General features: G+C 41.4%; 1 protein-coding gene across 9 annotated transcripts in view; it reads left to right on the top strand.

Moving 5' to 3' along the window:
• The window catches only part of LOC134343853 (transcription factor 4-like), a 685,533-nt gene that overhangs the window by 316,086 nt on the left and 348,337 nt on the right, over positions 1–21,110 (top strand). For all 9 annotated transcript variants that reach the window (XM_063042647.1, XM_063042643.1, XM_063042646.1 and 6 more), the window contains one exon: positions 4,273–4,331. In XM_063042647.1, coding sequence (XP_062898717.1) covers positions 4,273–4,331 — 59 coding nt within the window. The remainder of the gene's footprint in view (positions 1–4,272; positions 4,332–21,110) is intronic.

The raw sequence follows: 21,110 nt of genomic DNA, 5'->3' as shown, positions 1-21,110 counted from the left end.
CATTTTCCCCATAACGTTTGACATCCTGACTAATCAAAAACCTATCAACCTCCGCTTTAAATATACCCAATGACTGGGCCTCCATAGCTGTCTGTGGTAAAGAATTTCACATTCACCACCCTGAGTTCCAGCCAATTTTAATCACTCTTAATACTACTTCAAAACAATTAACTTGATCAACATCAGAATCCTCTTTGTAATAGCTTGCTATATAGAAACTGGTGGCAAAATTTCTTTTATTACACAGTGAGCTCACTTGAGAATGGCAAATCTAATTTCCTCTCTCTCTTCACTTCCAATAGTTGTTTTTCCTTATCAACCTTGATGTGCTTCTGACATCAATCATCACAGTCACCATCTAGGCCATGCTCTCTTCTCACTTCCACCATTGGGCAGGAGGTACAGGGGTCTTAAGTCTCACATCACCAGGTTCAGGAACAGTTACTATCCTTCAACGATTAGGCTCCTAAACCATGGATAACCTCACTTACCTCAACAATGAACTGATTCAAGAACCTAAGGATTCTACAACTCATGTACTCAGTCTTATCTATCTATTCGTTTCTTTGTTTTTCTATCTATATATCCACTTTATTTATGTATGTATTTACATGCATAGCTGTTGAGAAATGCAAGCCAAGGTAGTACAATATAAAGAGCAAGCCGCTGCCCACGTAGCAAGCTCCCACTCTCCACACAGCCGATGAATCCAAAGGAATGACAGAGACCGATACAGTTTGGCACCAGCAGCATTGCAGGAGTTGCCAGTAAGAATTGAACTCAATATAGGACTGCTTTAGGGACTCCAGTTCCCGACTTTTCCCTTGGAGTTTAGTCCCAAAGCCTCCAATCTTCTTAAAATTATGTACCCTTGTATTAGACATGTCTGCCCTGAGGAAGCATTTAGACTTGTGACATAGGACATAGGAGCAGAATTAGGCCATTAAGTCCATTGAGTCTGCTCTGCCATTTCACCATGGCTGATTTATTATTCCTCTCAACCCCATTCTCCTGCCTCCCCCCTGTAACCTTTGACACCCTGACCCATCAACCTCTGTTTTAAATATACTCAATGACTTGGCCTCCACAGCCAACTGTGGCAATGTATTCCACAGATTTACTCCCCGCTTTCTAAAGAAATCCCTTCTCATCTCTGTTCTAAACGGACTGTGAGGCTCTGCTCTGTGGTCCAAGACTCATTGCCCCACTACTGGAAACATCCACTCTGCCTCAGCCTGTGATCGGTTTCAATGAGATTCCCCGTTCATTCTTCTAAACTCCAATGAGTACAGGTCCAGAGCAATCAAACACTCCTCGTGCATTTCTGGCTGTGCACTCTCCCTATGACTCATCATCTTATACACCTCCACAAAGTCACCTCCTGTCGTCTTTTCACATGGGAATCTTTTATCTGCTGAGTTCCATAACAGTTACTGACCCATTTTTTCCTTTGACATGCTAAGTAGACATACTATGCACTTTCTGTAACTTACCACCAGTTTCCACTGTTTGCAGTTTGTCTTTTGATCTCACCTTAATTTGGCTCTTCTGCTAATCCTGGGCTGTTGCTCTTCCTGGAAATCAGTGCGTAACTCTGCACTTCTGTGAATGTCACCACAGTGGTGCTATAAACTGTCATTAATGTACAGCTCACAGCACTCGTTCTCCTCTGCTGCCGCATTGTAACGGTAGGGGTGACGGATTCAATTTTTCACTTTGGAATAGGTGTTAATATAACTTAATGAATGCGGTGAAGGGAGCTACAAGGTCAAAATGCAGTCTTTAAAGTTTCAGCTGACTTTCTGAATCTACTCATTCTGTGCCCTTGTCTGGTACTTGTATGGTTTGAGTTTGATCATTTGTGTGTTCCTTGGACCCGCTCTGTCATCGCAGACCTTGTGCGTGGTGTGTGTGGTTTATCAGCTTGCCTAAGATTTGAAATCTAAGTTCAAGGGTTCAAACTTCAAAGTAAATTTATCGTCAATATGCATACAAGTCACCATATACTGTACAGCCCCGAGATTTATTTTCTTATGGGCATACATAGTAAACACAAAGGAACATTAGGACCAATGAAAGACCACACCCAAGAAGCCGGTCAAACACAAGAAGCTGTGCAAGTACAAAAAGGGAAAAAATAAAATAATAATAATAATAATAAATAAGTAATAAATATCGAGAAATGGGGTGAAGAGTCCATGAAAGTGAGTCCATAGTTTGTGGCAGCAGTTCAGTGATGGAGTGGGTGAAGTTGAGTGAAGTTATCCCCTCTGGTTCGAGAGCCTGCTGGTTAAGAGGTGATAACTGTTCCTGAACCTGGTGGTGTCAGTCCTGAGGCTCCTGTACCTCCTTTCTGATGGCAGCAGTGACAAGGAAGCATTGCCTGGATAACAGGGGTCCTTGATGATGGATACTGCCTTCCTGCGACTCCGTGTACGTGTGCTTAATGATGGTGAGGGTTTTATTTTAGATTTGTAATGGATCCTGGTATAAGAATCAGAATCACTGATGTCTGTCATGAAATTTGTTGCTATGTGCAGCATTTCATTGCAATACATAAAGTATACTATACGTTAGAATAAGAAATACAGTATATATGTTTTGCTGCAGCGGTACAGTGCAATCGTGTAATTCATTTTCTTACAGGCATTTACAGAAAAATAAATAACTGTAATAGAATTTATGAAAAACTATTAGCAAAGACTGACAAACAACCAATGTGCAAAAGAGACAAACTACAAAAAATAATATTGAGAACATGTGGCAGAGTCCTTGAAAGTGAATTCATAGGTTGTGGAGTTAATTCAGAGTTGAGATGAGTGAAGTTATCCATGTTGATTCAGGACTCTGATGGTTGTAGAATAATAACTCTTCCTGAACCTGGTGGTGTGGGTCCTAAGGCTCCTGTACATTCTGCCTGATGATAGCAGCAAGCAGAGAGTTGATAGGGGTGTGCAAAATGGTAAGGGGCATAGATTGAGTGGACAACTAAAAAATCTTTCCCAAGGCTGACATGGCAAATGTGAGAGAGCATAGTTTCATGGTGATCAGAGGAATGTATAAGTGGGGGATGTCAGTGGCAGAATATTTCACACAGTGGGTGGTGGGTTCCTGGAACACAGTGTCAGGAGTTTTGGCAGAGGTAGATATATTAGGGAGATTTAAATAGTCACATAGATGGAAAAAAGTGGAGGGTTATGTGGGAGGGAATGGTTAGATTGATCTTAGAGAAAGTTAAAGGGTCAGCAAAACATTGTGGGCCAAAGACACTGTACTGTGCTGGACTGTTATATGTCCTACATAGAGTGGGTGAGCCAGCCTATATATGCGATACTGTTAACATCCTAAAGGCCAATTTATACTTGTGCGTCAAATGGACGCCGTAACCTACGCAAGTGGCCTACGCGCGTTGTGAGCATTTATGTGTTGGTGTGTCTGTGTCGCTCTGCAATTCGCGGACGTCGCGCATGTGCACACGCCTGCCCGTGCAAGGCTTCGTGGTCATGGTAGTCTTTCTCGGGGTAAACAAGTTTAAAACGAGCAACTTTTTTTTGTAAAAGCGAAATGTGTCCTCCATAATTTCGGAGGTCTGTAAAGCTTTATGGAAAGCATTGCAGCCAGAGTTCCTTCAGTCACCCAATGGGAAGCTATTGCAGTGTAGGAGGAAATGCGATGCTACCAAGCGGACCAATCACAGTTGTTGGGGTCTACGTTGCTACGACGCATAGTTACATTTTAGGAGAGGTACACATCAGGCTACGGCGTAGGGATCCGCGTAGGCGCTGCGTAGGGTTCGTGGCTATGCCATACCTACAGCGTCGAGTCAGCCTTTAGAGGGAGATCTATCGAAATAGATTAGATTATTTTCTTTCTGAATCACATTCCAAAATAAATAATGGACTTGGTGAGCATAAAGTTCAAAGTTCAGAGCAATTTCTTTATCAAAGTACATTTCTGTCACCATTTTCTTGCAGGCATATTCAGTAAATCCAAGGAACATAATAGAATCAATAAAAGACCACATCCAACAGGGCAGACAAGCAACCAATGAGAAAAAACAAATACAAAAGAAAAATTTAAAATATCAATAACAAACAAATAAGCAATAAATGTTGAGAACATGAGACGAGGAGTCCTTGAAAGTGAGTCGATGGGTTGCGGGATCATTTCAGTGATGAGCCAAGTGAAGTTGCTAATGCTGATGTCACATTTATTCCGTTGTGTTGGTTCTGCTATGCAGTGGATAATTTTGTGCAAATCTTTGTTTTACAGGCAAAGCAGACAGGACGTCATTCCCATTCGTGAGGGACTCAAGTATGCAGGGTTGTCAGGTCGGTGATACATTCCTTCACCTTCTTTTAATCATCAGATGCATATTTATGTTTTGCCATTGTGTCCAAAACAATCGAAATTTTTTGAGTGAGGTATTGTATGTCTAGGACTTGCTAACACCAACCTTTACCTTCACAATCGTTTTTGTCACAAACAAGGCTGGACCGGTTATAGTTAATGGTTTATCTCTTTGAAGAAACAGTTTTCCATAACAGAAAACTATTGTAAATTTAGCCTGTTAAAGTTGACTCTGGATGGGAGGGACCAGAAACTTCCTGATCAGCATTGCTATTGATCAGATTAAGGAGAATTTTTAAAAATTAGCTGTATTTGTCACATGTATGTCGAAATGTACAGTGAAATGTGTGATTAGCTTCAAATCAAATTAGCGAGGGTTGTGCTGGGGGCAGCCCACAAGTGTTACCACGCTTCTGGCACCAACATAGCATCCCCACAACTCACTAACCCTAACTGATACGTCTTTGGAATTTGGGAAGAAACCAGAGCATCTGGAGGAAACTAAAGAGTCACAGGGAGATTGTACAAACTCCTTACAGACAGCGGAAGGAATTGATTCCAGGTCGGTGACCGTTGGCACTGTAAAACAATTGCCCTAACTGCTATGCTACTGTGCTGAACTATGGAAGTGCACACTGTAGGCATTTCTGAAGTGAAAGAAGTTTTAGGTCTATGGGGGAGTGGGCCTATGCTGAAACCTTACCTGCTGCTGGAAAAAAATCTAGCATTTTGAAGTTGTAACTAAATTGGAATGAAGTTGGCAGGGTTAAAAACATTTTAACCAATCACCCCCCCCTTCCCCCACAGGTCCTGATGGTTATCTTATTAAAGATGAGGTTAGCTCTATTTGTCACATTACGCTGAAACGTACCGTGAAATGCATTGTTTACATCAAGTTCAATCAGCGAGGATTGTATTGGGCGGCCTGCAAGTGTCACCATGCTTCCAGTGCCAACATAGCATGTCACAACTCACTGTCCCTAACGGTACATCTTTGGAATGTGGGAGGAAACTGGAGCACCCAGAGGAAACACACATGGTCATGGGGAGAACATACTAATTCCTTGCAGACAGCGACGAGGAATTGAGTCCTGATCTTACAGCTGGTACACTGTAAATCTTTGGTTCAACCGCTACAGTACCGTGCTTAAGTTTCAACACCAAGAAGTAACACAACAAGTGGAACTTAAACTACACTTGGATCCATGTGGCTCATCCAGCAACAAGGTTGATAGATGATTTAACAACAGTTAGCCAGTGGGGACGTTGGGCTTGTACTCTGCAAGAAACATGTGGGCACTCCACCCAGCAGTGTAGCAGTACCCAATGATTCCTCACTCTAATATTAAAAGTGGCAGTTCATGTTTGCTGCATTTTTATAGCTGCATTGAAACACATAGCAAGGGCAAAGAAGAGATTTATGAAGATGCTGTCTGGACTTAACGAGACATTGGCCACACTAGACCATTTTATTCTTTGGAGCATAGGAGAATGAGGAATGAGAAGTTTGTAAAATCATGATGGGTATGGATAAAGTTGGCAGTCATACAGGTTTCCGAAGGTAGAGCATTCCTATGAAACGGTCCATAAGCCGGAATGTCATAAAGCAAAGAAGCAATTACCATTTATTTATATGGGAAAATTTTGTGAACATTCGCAGACCCAAGAATAACCTACCAAATCATGCCAAATAACACATAAAACCGAAAATAACAGTAACATATAGTAAAAGCAGGAATGGTATGATAAATACACAGCTTATATAAAGTAGAAATACTTTTCCAAAATCAATGCCTGAACTGTTCTCTGTAGCGAAAATCTCACGCAAGCGCCGTCGGCAAAAACACGGCGCAAGCCGATTGCTGATTACATCGCCTCTGATTTGGGCCGACAATTACGTGTCGGGCGACATCTAATTAATTAGCATGTTTATTTCGGCTTTTTTCTTATAGATGTGCTTTGTGTCTCTCGGCTGCTGCTGCATTCTCCGTGAATCGGTACAGTATCTGTCCGCGGCCTGGGTTTTGGGGTGGTGGGACATTGGGGTGTCATCTCGTTGTCTGTTTCCATTAGAGCAGGCAGCTCATCTTCTCCTATGACTGCCCGCCGAAATGTCGAAGGTCAAGGTTCGTCGTCTGCCGTGGCTGATGTGGAAGGCTTGCTTGACTGCTGAGCCTCGCGCATTTTTCTATCATACAGTTCTTTGTAAGCACTCAAACCATCCTGCAAATATCCTTTAAACCGACGTACCGTTTCAAAATTAAAGTCGTACTTTATCATTACTCATTCAGTTTCGATTCTTATCCTTTCCTCTTCCAATTGCATCAGCTTTTCATCTATCAGTTCCTGGTCATGGGACGCCAAAACCTCTTCAACATCATCTTCGTAAGCTTCCACAAGCCAAACTCATTTAGTCCTTACTTCGTTCACCACGATCAAAACGCTTAATTATGTCTAGTTTTACGCTAAGTGTAACACCCTTATGAGCTCATTCAGGCTTTTTCGATACCATAGAACTCATGTTGCAAACGACTGCTCACAGATACGTGTTTAAGCAATGCCGTTCCGAATCCGGGGAAGAGCGGCTGCTCAGGGTGCGTTCTGCCTTTTATCGCGCACTGATTTTTTTTCGCACGCTGCTTTTTTCGTAACAGTGAAAGCACCTTCTGTTAGCGAAAACAGGGTACTAATGTAGGTCTTTCGTAACAGTGAGGTTTCGTAAAGCGAACGTTTGAAAAGCAGGGGACACCTGTAGTCTTTTTCCCAGGGCTGTGCAAAACCGGAGGCACAGACACAAGATAAAAGGGAAGAGATTTAAACGAGACCTGAGAGGTAACTTCTTTAAACAGAGGCTAGTGAGTACTTAGAATGGGCTGCTGGAGGAAGAGGTCGAGGTGGGTTAAATTGCAACACTTAAAGAAGATGTAGATAGGTACAGTACTGTGCAAAAGCCTAGGACACCCTGGATTTTTAAAAAAATATATATAAATGTTTATATAAATGTTGCTTTAGATGTTTATTTTCTGTCTCCTGCATTAGTGTGTCAGTAGAAAAGAGCACACTTTAGATTTCCAACTATTCACTTATTCAAAAAATTAGATGTTCCAGAGCCATTTATGTATTTTGTTAAAGAAAATAATATGTTAAGTAATAGACCTCTTTTCAAATGAAAACATGATAACTTTTTATGTATATGGTGTAGTGCATGATTAAACAAAGATAACAAACAGGTGCGAATGATCAAAGACATAATGAGTTGAAGGAACTAAACTGATGAACTGAAACAGAAATGAGTGTACAATGAATCAAACTGGGCAATGGACAAGCAAATTAAAAGGTGAGGGTGTGGCAGATGCGACAGTCTAACTTTGAAATCATCAGTTCGTCATCAGTTCGTACACCATGGGTGAGCACGGCAAGAAGACACAAGGTGGTCATTATGTATCAGCAAGGTCCCTCTGAAGCAGAAATTTTGCAGCAGACAGGAGCTTCAAGGTGTGCTGTCTAAGCTCTTCTGAAGAAGCACAAAGATACGGGCAAGGCTGTGGACCAGAAACACAGTGGTCGGCAACAGAAACAGAGTGCAGCAGACGAGAGATACATCAAATTGACATCCCATCTAAATCGGAAGAAGTCCAGCTCTACTATCAGCTCTGAACTCTCAGAACTGAGAGGTAAATTACATGGTAAATCAATTATAGTGGGAGAGTACATGACAATGAGAAACAACAGTCTTCCATGATGACTTCAATAGGAATAAGACCATAAACATGCAGTGTAATACTGTGCAAATTCTTTAGGCACCCTAGGTTTTTTCTGTATTGTTTCAGCTGTTATGGCCTCTGCAGAACTGTGATCTCAACACCACCGAAGCAACACACACAAAATGGTGGAGGAACATCATCATCGAGGCTGTCTGCGATTACCTGGACAGATAGAAGCAAGCAAAACAGCCAAAGTCTGCAGAAGAACTGTGGCAAGTTCTCCAAGATGCTTGGAACAACCTACCAACTGATTTTCTTATGAAACTCCATGACAGTGTCCCAATGAGAATTATATAGCTTTAAAGGCAAAGGGTGGTTATACCAAATATTTGATTTGATTTAGTTTTTTTTTACTGTTTACTGCTCTTTCTGGGAAATGTTTTGATATTTAAAAACTTTTCATTATTTTTGAAAACATTTTTGCTTTGCAGAAATTTTTTACATGTGCCTAAGACTTAAGCACAGTATTCCACATGGAGGGGAGGGACTTGGAGGGTAATGTGCCAAATGTGGTCAACTGGAGTTAACAGGGAGGGTGCTGTGGTTAGCATGGACCAGTTGGGTTGGATTATAGTTAAGCTGCTGCACACGTGATCGGGTGTTTAAGAAGATGTATGGTTTGTTAACCTTCATTAGTTGAAAGGTTGAGCTCAGTAACTACAAGGTAATGTTGTAGCTCTATAAAACCCTGGTTAGACCACACTGTGCTGTATTGCTCTGTATTCAATGATCATAAGATATGGTCATGTGAGGACTGAATGGAGGCAGCAGAAGTGTTGCTCAGGTTCGGCTGGGTGGAGTTTCCAGCACTGTTTACAATAATATAACTGGGATTAACACAACTTGGAGGTATTTTTGAATTTTCGCTGCTTGAGTTGTTCCCAGGATTTAAATACATTTGTTACTTGCCTGATTATGGAATGCCCTACTCTGATGTTCACTGTTAGCCCTCTGATCTGATTGAAAGTATGGGGAAGGGCTAGAGTCAGAAGGTTCAGAGCGGAGAGGGAGTTATGGCACCAGTTAAATCATATAAACAAAGTGGATTAAAGAAAAATCAGTAATTGTATCAGAGTTTGTGAAAGTATAATTAAATTACATGATTTTTTTAATGTCACTGTCTGATTTATAACTGAAACCTGGTATTTTCAGGGTCAGCTGACTGTAAATTCTTGTTGTGAGTCTTTACTGATTCTGTTAAGATTTAGTTTGGAACAGGCCAATGGTGTGTGTGATTAGGACTGTTAGATGTTAATCTTAAGATAAAAAGGGTTTTCAGTGCGTTATTAAAGTAACTTTTGTCAAATACATTCATTAGCCTGTGATATGACAGGTGCATGTACTTGCCAACAGTTGGTTACTAAAACACAGAGCTTTAAGTGTGGACATTACCATCCAGCAAACTGCTTTTTCCAAAAGTTCCCTTCTAGAAAGCGCTGAGAAAAGAATTTTAGGGTTGTATATGGTGATGCATACAAATGTACTTTGATAATAAATTTACTTTGAACTTTGACCTATAGGCCTATTAAAATAAATAAACTTCATACCATCTTAAAAGTTTCTTTCTCCAGGCAGTAAATCTAACCAACCATTGTAGTTAGCCCCACCCTAACCCCTCTATCTAATACCTCAGACACTGCACTCACTGTTCTCTCTAAGCTACACGGCCTCACAGTAACTGAAATGCTCCCACGCACATTGCCTCTGTTGCTGCGCAGCTGAAATTTTCTCAGTACTTAAGCACTTAAAGTGCCACGCAGTTTTCATGCCATTTAAAATTCTTCTGCCCAGAGCAATCGTTGGTTTGTGCAGCTGTAAAAAAAATAGAGGGAACGTTGACTGCACTGCATTGTAAGCACCATGAACCACATTTATAATTCTGTTTACATTGTAAATACATGCTGGCATTTGTGTAGTTACGCATATTTTATCTCATATCCATACTTTAATCACTTAACTTTGTTTTTACGTAATTCCTTACTCTTTATAATTGTTCAATGTTGTTGTTTCTTGTTGCATATCACACCCTGACCAACACACCACAACAAATACCTAATACATGTAAATGTACTCTCAGTGGCCACTTTATTAGATCCTCCCAGGAGAGGGGAGAAGATGGCGGTGCGACAACAGCGCGCGCGGCCACTTCGGTGATGAATATCTGTTATCTGTCAAGTAGGGGACCGTGCACAATTCTGATTTGATGGAGACAGATGTGAGAGCACAGCGGAACATCTGGAAAACTTCTGAAATGTCTGCTTTGCTGCCGCTGCTACTGTGTGGTAACTGGAATCTCCGGAGCTGAAGGCCCCAAAATCCTCAGCTTTGCGTGTCTCAGCAGCTGGGGAGAGGTCAAAGGCGCTTGGCAGAGGATGGTGCTCGGGAGGCTATATCGGTGGGACCAGTCGGAAGCTCGGCGTTTTCGGACGGTTGGACTCAGTGTCAGCTGGGGTCGGGTGCTCCCAAGGCATCGGGAAGTTGACAGTGCCTGGAGGTTTATGGCAGGGAGTTTCTCCCTTTTGCCGCCTGCTATCGGGGACTCGGGAGTCGATCGACTCAGGACTTTGAGACTTTTTTTTACTGTGCCCATGGTCTGTTCTTTATCAAATTATGGTATTGCTTTGCACTGCTGTAATTATATGCTGTAATTATGTGGTTTTGTTAGTGTTAGTCTTTGGTCTGTCTTGTTTTCTGTGATATCACTCCGGAGAAACATTGTATCATTTCTTAATGCATGTATGCATTTCTAAATGACAATAAGAGGACTGAGTGTTCTCATAATCTAAAATCTGTTCTCGTTAATGCAGAAATCTAATCAGCCTGTCGTGTGGCAGCAGCTCAATTCATAAAAGCACGTAGACAGGGTCAAGAGGTTCAGTTGTTGTTCAGACCAAACATCAGAATGGGGAAGAAATGTGATCTAAATGACTCTGACTGTGGGATGATTGCTGGTGCGATATGATGTGTCTGAAGTATCTCAGAAACTGTTGATCTCCTGGGATTTTGATGCACAGCAGTCTCTAGAGTTTATAGAGAATGTAAACTCTAAAAATGAAGTGTGCTTCAGTTTGGTGGATGAAAATACTTTGTTATTTAGAGAGGTCAGGCAGGATGGCAACTGCTACTCAGATAACCACGTGTTACCACAGTGGTGAGCAGAAGAGCATCTCTGGACACTTGAGGTGGCTTGTGGACCAGCTGGAAATGTGGTCTGATAAATTAAGGATGGAATTTAATGCAGACAAGAGCCAAGTGTTGCACCTCGGGTAGGATCAACCAGAGTAGGTCTTACACAGTGATTGGTAGGGCACTGAAGAATTTGGTAGTACAAAGGGATCTGGGAACACAGGTCCAAATTCATTGAAAGTGTTGTCTCAGGTAGGTAGGGCCACAAAGAAAGCTTTTGCCACTTTGGCCTTCATATGTCAAAATACTGAGTACTGTATACTCCTGTAAACACAATGCCTATAAAAAGTATTCACTCCCCCCTTGGAAATTTTCATGTTTTACTGTTATACAGTGGATTTAATTTGGCATTTGTGACACTGATCACCAGAAAGACTCCTTCGTGTCAATATGAAAACAGATGTCTACAAAGTGAATTCGACTTTTGATGTTTGGTTCTGAATCATAGAAATCACAGCACGGAAAAGGTGATTTGTCCCCTTGACTATGTTAGTTCTTAACTATGTTTAATTCCGTTAGTGGCATGTACATAATTCCTCATACCTCAAACCACATGATATTTAGTTTTGTATTTTTGTTTGGGAATAAAATAAAACTTTTATTTTTACATTTCTTTTCTGTATTGACTCAGTTTCATTTCAAAGCTGCTTGCAATTTCTGGCTTGGTAGACACCTGTGGCAAGCATATGGTGTCGGAATCATTTCATGTGAGAAGTTTCTCCGATGCAATGTTCTTCTTCTGATCCATCTCAGACCTCGAACTCTTTCTGTTGATTTGCCAACAAAAATAGCCATTACTTGCTATGAAAGTTTTTGTGGTCTCCATGAGCCTTCTCTGTTTATTTCAAAAACACTTTCCATAACATAAATTTAAGGCTGAGTAAATTCTCTCTAGATATGGGGGCCAACGTCTGAGAAGACCTGGCTCTACTATTTCCTTTGGCGGTGAATTCCAGGTAGCAAGCATACTCTGTGTGGAGCAGCATGTTAGTATAGTGCTTAGCACAACGCTTTACAGTACCAGCAATCTGAGTTCAATTCCTGCCACTGCCTGTAAAGAGCTTGTATGCTTTTCTTTGAATGCGTGGGTTTCATCCAGGTTCAAAGACCTACCAGTTGGTAGGTTAGTTGGTCATTGTAAATTGTCCCATGATTATGCTAGGGTTAAATTGGGCGTTGATGGACAGTGCAGCTTGAAGGGTAAAAATGTCCTGTTCCATGCTGTATCTCAATAAATAAATAAACAGAACCATATAACAACTACAGCACGGAAACAGGCCATCTTGGCCCTTCTAGTCCATGCCGAACTCTTACCCTATCCTAGTCCCACCAACCTGCACTCAGCTCATAACCCTCCATTCCTTTCCTGTCCATATATCTATCCAATTTAACTTTAAACGACAACATCGAACCTGCCTCATCCACTTCTGCTGGAAGCCCATTCCACACAGCTTCTGAGTTACCCCTAAACTTTTGTCCTTTAACTCTCAACTCATGTCCTATTGTTTGAATCTTCCCCACTCTCAATGGAAAAAGTCTAACCATGTCAACTCTATCAATCCCCCTCATAATTTTAAACACCTCTATCAAGTCCCCCCTCAACCTTCTACACTCCAAAGAATAAAGACCTAACCTGTTCAACCTTTCTCTGTAACTTAGGAGATGAAACCCAGGCAACATTTTAGTATACCTCCTCTGTACTCTCTCAATTTTATTGACATCTTTCCTATAATTCGGTGACCAGAACTATACACAATACTCCAGATTTGACCTTACCAATGCCTTATACAAATTCAACATTACATCCTCCCCCCAAATCCCTTGAAACAAGTTCCCTACACTTTTTAAAACTATGCCTGCTTGTTCTTAGTACCATTGGAAAATGATTATCTATCTATCCTGTCTGAGCCTCTTATAATTTTATATACTGTACCTATGTTATGTCACCCCTCAGCCCCCTTTACTCCAGGGAAAACAAACCCAAATTATCCATTCTCTTCCCAGAACTAAACTCCTCAGGTCTAAGTAACATCCTGGTAAATCTCTGCATTCTCTCCAGCACAACCACATCTGATAATGTTGTTAAGAATGAGAGATGAACAGTCTCAAGCAGGTAAATGAACTTGTGAGGCTATTTCTGTTGTTGGGAAAGGATATTTTTAAAATTTATTATATTTTTTTGAGATACAGCAAAACTTGCTTATAATTACCAAGAAAGATTAAAGAGCAGATATATTTGAAATGAACAGGCCCTTCTGGCCCTTGAAGCCATGCGGCCCAGCAGTCCCCCCGCCCCATTTAATCCTAATCATAGGAGAATATGCAATAACCAATCAACCGAACTGTAGAGGCAAAATCAAACCAAAAATAATGCCGCTAGCCTGTGACCGCTGCAGGGTAGTTATGCTGCATGACACGCCCTCAGCTTCAAGGAAAAGATTGTTCCCAAGAGTTGAATCCTTTATTCAAACCTTTATTAGCAATTAGCAAATATACAATCTTGAAGTGATGAACTTAAGCATACCCATGTAAGCCAAGAGTTGTCAACAAAAGATACGACCTCCACCATGCTACAAACTACCACAAAATAAGCAAGAATACGGAACTTATTCTCTTTGCTTTTCCCATGCTCCCACTCATGTGAAATGCACAACATGGAATACAAATGGAAAGACAACATGGCTCCTGCACTACGAACTGGAATGTTTCTGGACTATGAGGAAATCCGAGCACCCAGAGGAAACCCATATGGTCACAGGGAGCAAGTACAAACCCCAGACAGCGGTGGGAATTGAACCCAAGTCACCTGTACTGTAAAGCATTGTGCTAACCACTACACTACATTTGCCACCTCATGGTATCCAAATTTGTGGGTATATAATAATGTAACTTGGAAGCCTGAAGGTGATTCAACTTAAAATTTAACTTCAGGGCAGGGCAGGTGTTAAGACATCTAAGATAATAGATATAAGGTAATAAAGATCACAAGCCAGCTGGTGACGTAGTGGCATCTGCACTGGACTTCGAGCTGAGTGGTCCTGGGTTCGAATCTGGCCAGCTCCTTGCATGGTTTCGTCCGTGCTGGGTTGAACGTCAAGCTTGCAACCCAGCCTTGTAAAAAGCAGGCAAATGCGAAAGAAACAAGGTTGCCACCTAATGCGCCACAAGGTGCGGCGAGAACTAACAATAAAGATCATAAAGGTCGTTAACGTACTATAGATCATAGATTGTTAAGACTTCTGGAAAGTCCAGAGGACAATGAGGACATCAAAGCTATGACTAGCCAGAAGGGAGGTGACTGGTAATGTCCTTGTCAATAGGGTTTGGTGTCCACACTGCCGTAAGAGACTGAGATTGATCATGTACACCTAATAAGTGTTGAACTTCAACCCACATCCACCACCTCTGCTGGCAGCTCATTCCGTACTCAGGGTGAAGATGTTCCTTCCTCATGTTTCCCCTTAACCTTTCACCTTTCACCCTTAACTGATGACCTCTAGTTCTAGTCTCACCCAAACCCAGTGGCAAAAGCTTGCTTGCATTTATCCTATCTATATCCCTTATAGTTTTGTCAAATTTCACCTCATTCCCTTATGCTCTAGGAAATGAAGTCCTAAACTCTTCAACCTTCCATATAACTCCAGTAACCCATCAGCCCCTTGCTTATGAAGGATCTTTCTGCTTTGTCCTGAAAGTATTCAAAAACTATGTTGCCAGCACCTTTTCGGGAAGACTCATGGCTCTCTCAAGAAAAACATTTCACTGTGTATCTCTATTAAATGAACACTCCCTTCTCCTGAAACAAAAGGAAACATCTCCTGCATATTTTCCTTGTCAAAATCCCACAGTATGTCATACTGGGTGTCCGGGTAGCATAACACTTTACAGTGCCAGGGAATGGGGTTCAGTTCCCACTGCTTTCTGTGTTTTCCCCTTGACCATGTGGTTTTCCTCCAGGTGCACTAGTTTCCTCCCATAACCCAACCATGTACAGTCAGGGTCTGTAAGCTGGGCAGCATGGTAGCTTGGCGCATAATGTAATACTTTACAGCACCGGTGGTCAGGGTTCAAACTGCACATTGGTCACATGAGTGTGGTGGGGCTGAAAGGGCCCATTACCGTGCTGAATCACCAAATAAATACAAGCATAAAATTCTGGAAACGTGCAGCACTTCACTCAGCATTTGATGAAGGAGGAACTGAGGTAACGTTTCAGTCTGAAGATGCTTCCGTTCTGACGCAGGGCCCCTGCCCTGAAAGGATAACTGTTTCTCTTCCAACAGGTGTTGACTGATCTGCTGAATCTTTGAAGCATTTTTGATTTTGGTGTCAACTTTCCAGCACATGCAGTTTCTTGATTTTCACATACACCTTGATGGCTCATGAGGTAGAACCGCTTCTCCTTTTCAGCCATGGCTCTCATCTCTAATTCAGAAGGTGCCTTGGTCTTACTCAAGAGCAGGCGATAACCACTTACTTCACATTAGAACTGAGGGTGTGCTGCAAAGTGCCATTGTCTGATGAACGTTGCTCATATCTGTTCTCCCAAGAGAGCCTAAAAGATACAACATGTTTTTTTTTGCAGTAATTTCCTGGACAATATTTATTTCTCAACTAACGGTGTGATTGTGGTTTGTGGTATCTTACTGTGCACAAATTAGCCAGTGTTTCTTTCATGAAAGATGTAACTGCACATCAGTACTTCAGTACCTGTAAACACTTGGTGACTCGATATAAATGCAAGTTCTTTCTTTCGGTAGCTTGGCCACATAATCATTTTTATTGAAGGGAGTTTCAGAACCAAATTCAATTTGTGTTTGCCTCATAAAAACCGAGGAGCATTTTTCAGCAGTAGGATCAGGGTGCAATTCCTACTGATGTCCGTATGGAGTTTGTATCTTCTTCCTGTGACTGTGTGGGTTTCCTCTGTGTTCTCTGGTTTCCTCCCACAGTTCAAAGATGAATGGGTTAGGATTAGTAAGCTGTGAACATGCTATGTTGACACTGGTGTCACAGGTGGGAGCTGAGTGTCTGGCCATACCCCGGTACACTGCTTCGATAAGTAAGCTAAAGCAGGTGAGGCTGGTCGGTGGGACTCATACCCTGGTGAGATAGGGACATGCCTGTCCCAGCATGTGAAGTCAGCTCCAGCAGACTGGGTGGATGAGATCTACAGTCAGATCCAACAGCCAGGAAGGCAGTTCTGCAAGGCATTGGGGAGAAGGATGAAGCACAGAAGAAGTCATGGTCATCCACTGTAACCAAGGAAGACCCCAGTTGTCATGACTACTCGTCCCACTGGACCCAAGCTTCTGAGGTTGAGAGAGTGGAACTGCCTCATAGCAACGACTTTTCCACTGAAAACTCTCCCACTCAGGTTTTTTTGAGGTATTCACATCAAAGAATTGCACAAATCTGTTATGATTGGATATCATTGGATATCATGTTGGTGCTAAAATTGCAGGCTGCCCCCAACACATACTCGATGCAAGCAATGCATTTCACACTATGTTTTGATATACACGTGATGAATAAAGCTAACCTTTAAACCTTTACTTACTTTTGGATAGTTCAATTAGACTTTAAATAAAGGGTTTTAGCCCAAAATGTTGTCTCTATATTCCTTTTCCATTGATGCTGCCTGACCTGTAGAGTTCCTCGAGCATTTTGTGTGTGTCACTCCAGATTTCCAGCATCTGCAGAATCCTTTGTGTTTCAGACTGAAGATGTTTAATGTCATTTCCAGTACACATGTGTAAATGAGAATGAAATAATTGTTATTCTGGATCTGATGCAGCACAAAAGAACACAATAAGATAAAGAAGGCAATTATGATAAAAAGACACAATAAATATAAATACATAAGATAGATTGTCTGTCCATAAAGTGATGCTACGCACAGGAGTGATGGGTTTGGATGTGTTGATCAGCCTTAAGTGCTTGGGGAAAGTAACTTTTTAAGTTTGGTAGTCCTGGCCAAATTGCCTCCTCCCTGATGAGAATGGGACAAACAGTCCATGAGCAGAGTGGGTGGGATCCTTTATGACGTTACTGGTTCTTTACTAGACCAGTACCATCAATTAGAGTTTCTAGTCCAGGATCCTGAAACTGTTTAACGTTTATCCATGATCGTCTGCAGCAAAAGATTTTAGTGATACGTTGCAGAGATTGCTCAATAGAACTGAACATTACCAGGTGAGTGGATTGTGCAGAGAGGCTCAAGAGAAAGTAGTTGTAATGGAATTTTTAGACAGACAGGTTATTAACTTGGAGATACTCCTGAGCTGACAGACGGAAGTAGCTTGAAGTATTCTACTGCAATCATTGCATCTTTGTTTCATTTCGTTTATCTGTTGTTTGCATAAGAACATGCACAACACTGAAAGAGGCGGGTTAAAAGTAGTGAGGTCTCTCTTGAGAAAGATTCTTATAAAGGCTTAAGAGATGGGAATTACAGAGTGAGCTTTACAAATTCTGTCATTTTTATAAATAACATTTGCCTCTGTCAACTTTTGTACATCTGTAAAGAAATGATTTTCTCTATTGCAAAAAACAAGGTGATAAAGAGACATGGATTGTTTGGACACCCAGAGGCTTTGTCCCAGGGTAGAAATGGCAAAAGCAAGGGAACATAATTTTAAGGTGATTGGAGAAAAGTACCGACCATAAAACACACGAGCAGACTTACGCCGTTTGGCCCATCGAGTCTGCTGCGCTATTCCACATTGGCTGATTTATTATTCCTCTCAACTCCATTCTCCTGCCTTCTCCCCATAACCATTGACTCCCTGACTAATCAAAAACCTATCAACGTCCACTGTAGATATGTCCAATGACTTGACCATCACAGCTGTTTATGGCAATGAATTCCACAGATTCACTACCCTCTAGCTAAAGGAATTCCTCCTCATCTCTGTTCTAAGTGCACATCCCTCTATTCTGTAGCTGTGGCCTCTGGTCCTAGACTCCCCAGACATCCGCTCCACATCCACTGTATAGGGGGGATAGTAGGTATTTTACACACAGAGTAGTGGTTAGATCAGCACTTTACAGCGCCAGCGGTCTGGGTTCAATTCTGTAAGGAGTTTGTACATTCTCCCTATTACCTCTTGGTTTTTCTCCAGGTGCTCTAGTTTCCTCCCACACTCCTCAGACATGCAGATTACTCAGGGGGCATGTTATGGTGGCGCTGAATGCATGGCGACACTGGCAGGCTGCCCCCAGCACATTTTCATACTGTGATGGCACTGGCCACAAACGGCGTACATCATTGTATGTTTTGATGTACAAGTAAAGCTAGTTTTGCATTTTTGAAAGCTGAAGGGCCAGTTCCTGCGCTGTACTGTGTCAATCCTGACCCTGAGGATGGGGGTCTTGATGAAAATAATAAAGTTGAACTCAATGGCAGGTGGTAACATGCTTTATCTGGAGCCGGTTATTACATATACCCCTGAATAGTTACAGAAGCTGGTGTTTCTGGCTGGCCAGCTTTGCTGTTGGTTGTACAGTAGATGTATTGAATGCTAAAAGTAACGAAGTGCAAATTTTGTTTTTACTTTCAAAGAGTCATAGAACACTAATGCACAGAAACAGGCCCTTTGTCCCATCTATCACGTGCCACACTTTTATTCTGCCAGCCCATCAACCGTACCTGGACAATAGCCGTTCATACCCCTTCCATCCATGTTCTTGGCCAAACTTGTCTTAACTGGGCATCTCAGTAGCCTAGAAGTAGGTATGACACTATTACAGTTTAGAGTTCAATTCCACTGCTATTTGTAAAGGGTTTGTGCATTCTCCCTATGATAGCTTGGATTTTCCCCAGGTGCTCCAGTTTCCTCCCACGGTCCAAAGGTGTACTGGTCAGTAGGCCAATTGGTAGGTTATTGTCCTATGAGTAGGCTAAGTTTAAATCAGGGGATTGCTGTGCAGTGCAGCTTGAAGCACTGGGAGGGCCTGTTGCATGCTTTATCTCAATATGAAAAGTAAAGCTAGGATTAAATGGGTGGGTTGTTGGGTGCTGGGCGTTGGGCTGGAAGGGTTGGCTCTGTGCTGAATCTCTAAGTACAATAAATAAATAAAGAAAGAAAGAAACTAAATAAATAAATGTTGGAATGAAACATGTATCTATGGCTTTATCTCACACATTGTCACTATTGTTAGGGGTTAATCCAATACAGTACTCATCGTCTTTGATGCTTGTAGGTAAACATGAATGAATGGCAAGAGATTCTACAATAGTATATAGGAGTGTTTATAATATTTTTTCTGTGAGAAAAAAATACAGTACAGGCAAATTCACAACATCTTAATATTTACTGTGTAAAATTTCTTTGAATAGTGTTCGAATCTTTTAAGCGATGTGATATATTTTAGAAGAATAATGAATAGGAAAATGAATTAAATTATACAATTATGTCTCTTTATGGACATATAATCAATCTACATATATAAGCCATCTTTTATATATATATTTATATTTATTGTTGTTTCTTAATTTATTAGGTTCTTATTGTATTTTTGTGTTGCATGGGATCCAGAGTAACAATTATTTCAGTCTCCTTTACACTTGTGTACTGGAAATAAAATTGGACAATCTTGAACATAAAAGACAAAGAATTCACATCTACAATTGATTAGACTGTGTTTTTCAAAGCAAGTGAATAGCAATCATGAAGTTTTAGGTTAGGCTTGGATTATTGTGTACTCCGTCATCAAAGTCCTTATCATTAAGGACTGTCACCATCCAGAACATACCCTCTTTTCATTATTACCATCAGGCAGGAGGTACAGGAATCTGAAGACGCAGTCAACGATTTAGGAACTGCTTCTTCCCCTCTACTGTCAGATTTTTGAATGGTCCATGCACCCTTCTTTTGCCCTCTTTTCTCTCTGTCTATTTGTCTGTCTATCCATCGATCTGTTTTTCTTTTCCTATATATTCTTATTGTAATTTATAGTATTTTTTTGTATTGCACTGTGCTGCTGCAAAACAACAAATTTCATGACATACGTCAGTGATGTTAAACCTGACTCTGCGATCTAACCAATGTTTCCTAAAGTTAAACCAGGGCTCTCACTCCGTGTCCCAGCCAATGAAAGCAAGAGTCATCTGAATGTTCTTCACCACCTGTAAAGGTGTGTGTTTGTCGTTGGATACATTTAAAGTGGATGTTGATAGGTTATGAGGAGAAGGCAGGAGAATGGGATTGAGAGGGAAAATAAATCAGCCATGATGGAATGGAAAATAGACTCGATGGGCCAAATGGCCTAATCCTGCTCCTGAGTCTTATGGACTTAACTCATGGTCTTTATTAGGGAATGTAACTCTATATTGGAAAAAATATTGCAAATTAAATCTTGTTTAAAATACTACAGTATCTTTTAAAGAATTTTAAAGGCTCTCTATAATTGAATTTAAGGGAATCCTGCAAAGACTACAAACGCACATCTTTCAGATTTATGTCAGTTTGAGGTTGGCAGGCCCAGAATTTATTATTGTTCCACTGCGACGGAAATGCCTTTGGAATGTAAGCTTGAGTGTTGAGGGTAGATAGCTTCTGCTGTGAGTCTGACCTCTGCTCTAAGACTTTCAGTTCATACAGCAGCCTGTTTCTGTATATCCTGTCACTGGAGGTCAAGGCAAGGGTCACTGATTTTGGGAGGGGGGAGCAGATTGCTGACAATATCCTGCCTGCTGCAGGTGGCTCGTGCAAACAGACTGGTGTTTAAACTTGTGGCCAATGACTGAGACGGAGGTTATGCTAGTCTGCTAAGACAAATTAGTCTATTTGCCTTAGATCATATGTG

Source organism: Mobula hypostoma, chromosome 3 (assembly GCF_963921235.1).
Source record: "Mobula hypostoma chromosome 3, sMobHyp1.1, whole genome shotgun sequence".
Taxonomy (NCBI): domain Eukaryota; kingdom Metazoa; phylum Chordata; class Chondrichthyes; order Myliobatiformes; family Myliobatidae; genus Mobula; species Mobula hypostoma.
The sequence above is the reverse complement of the archived record's forward strand: the minus strand, read 5'-3'. Positions and strand labels throughout refer to the sequence as shown.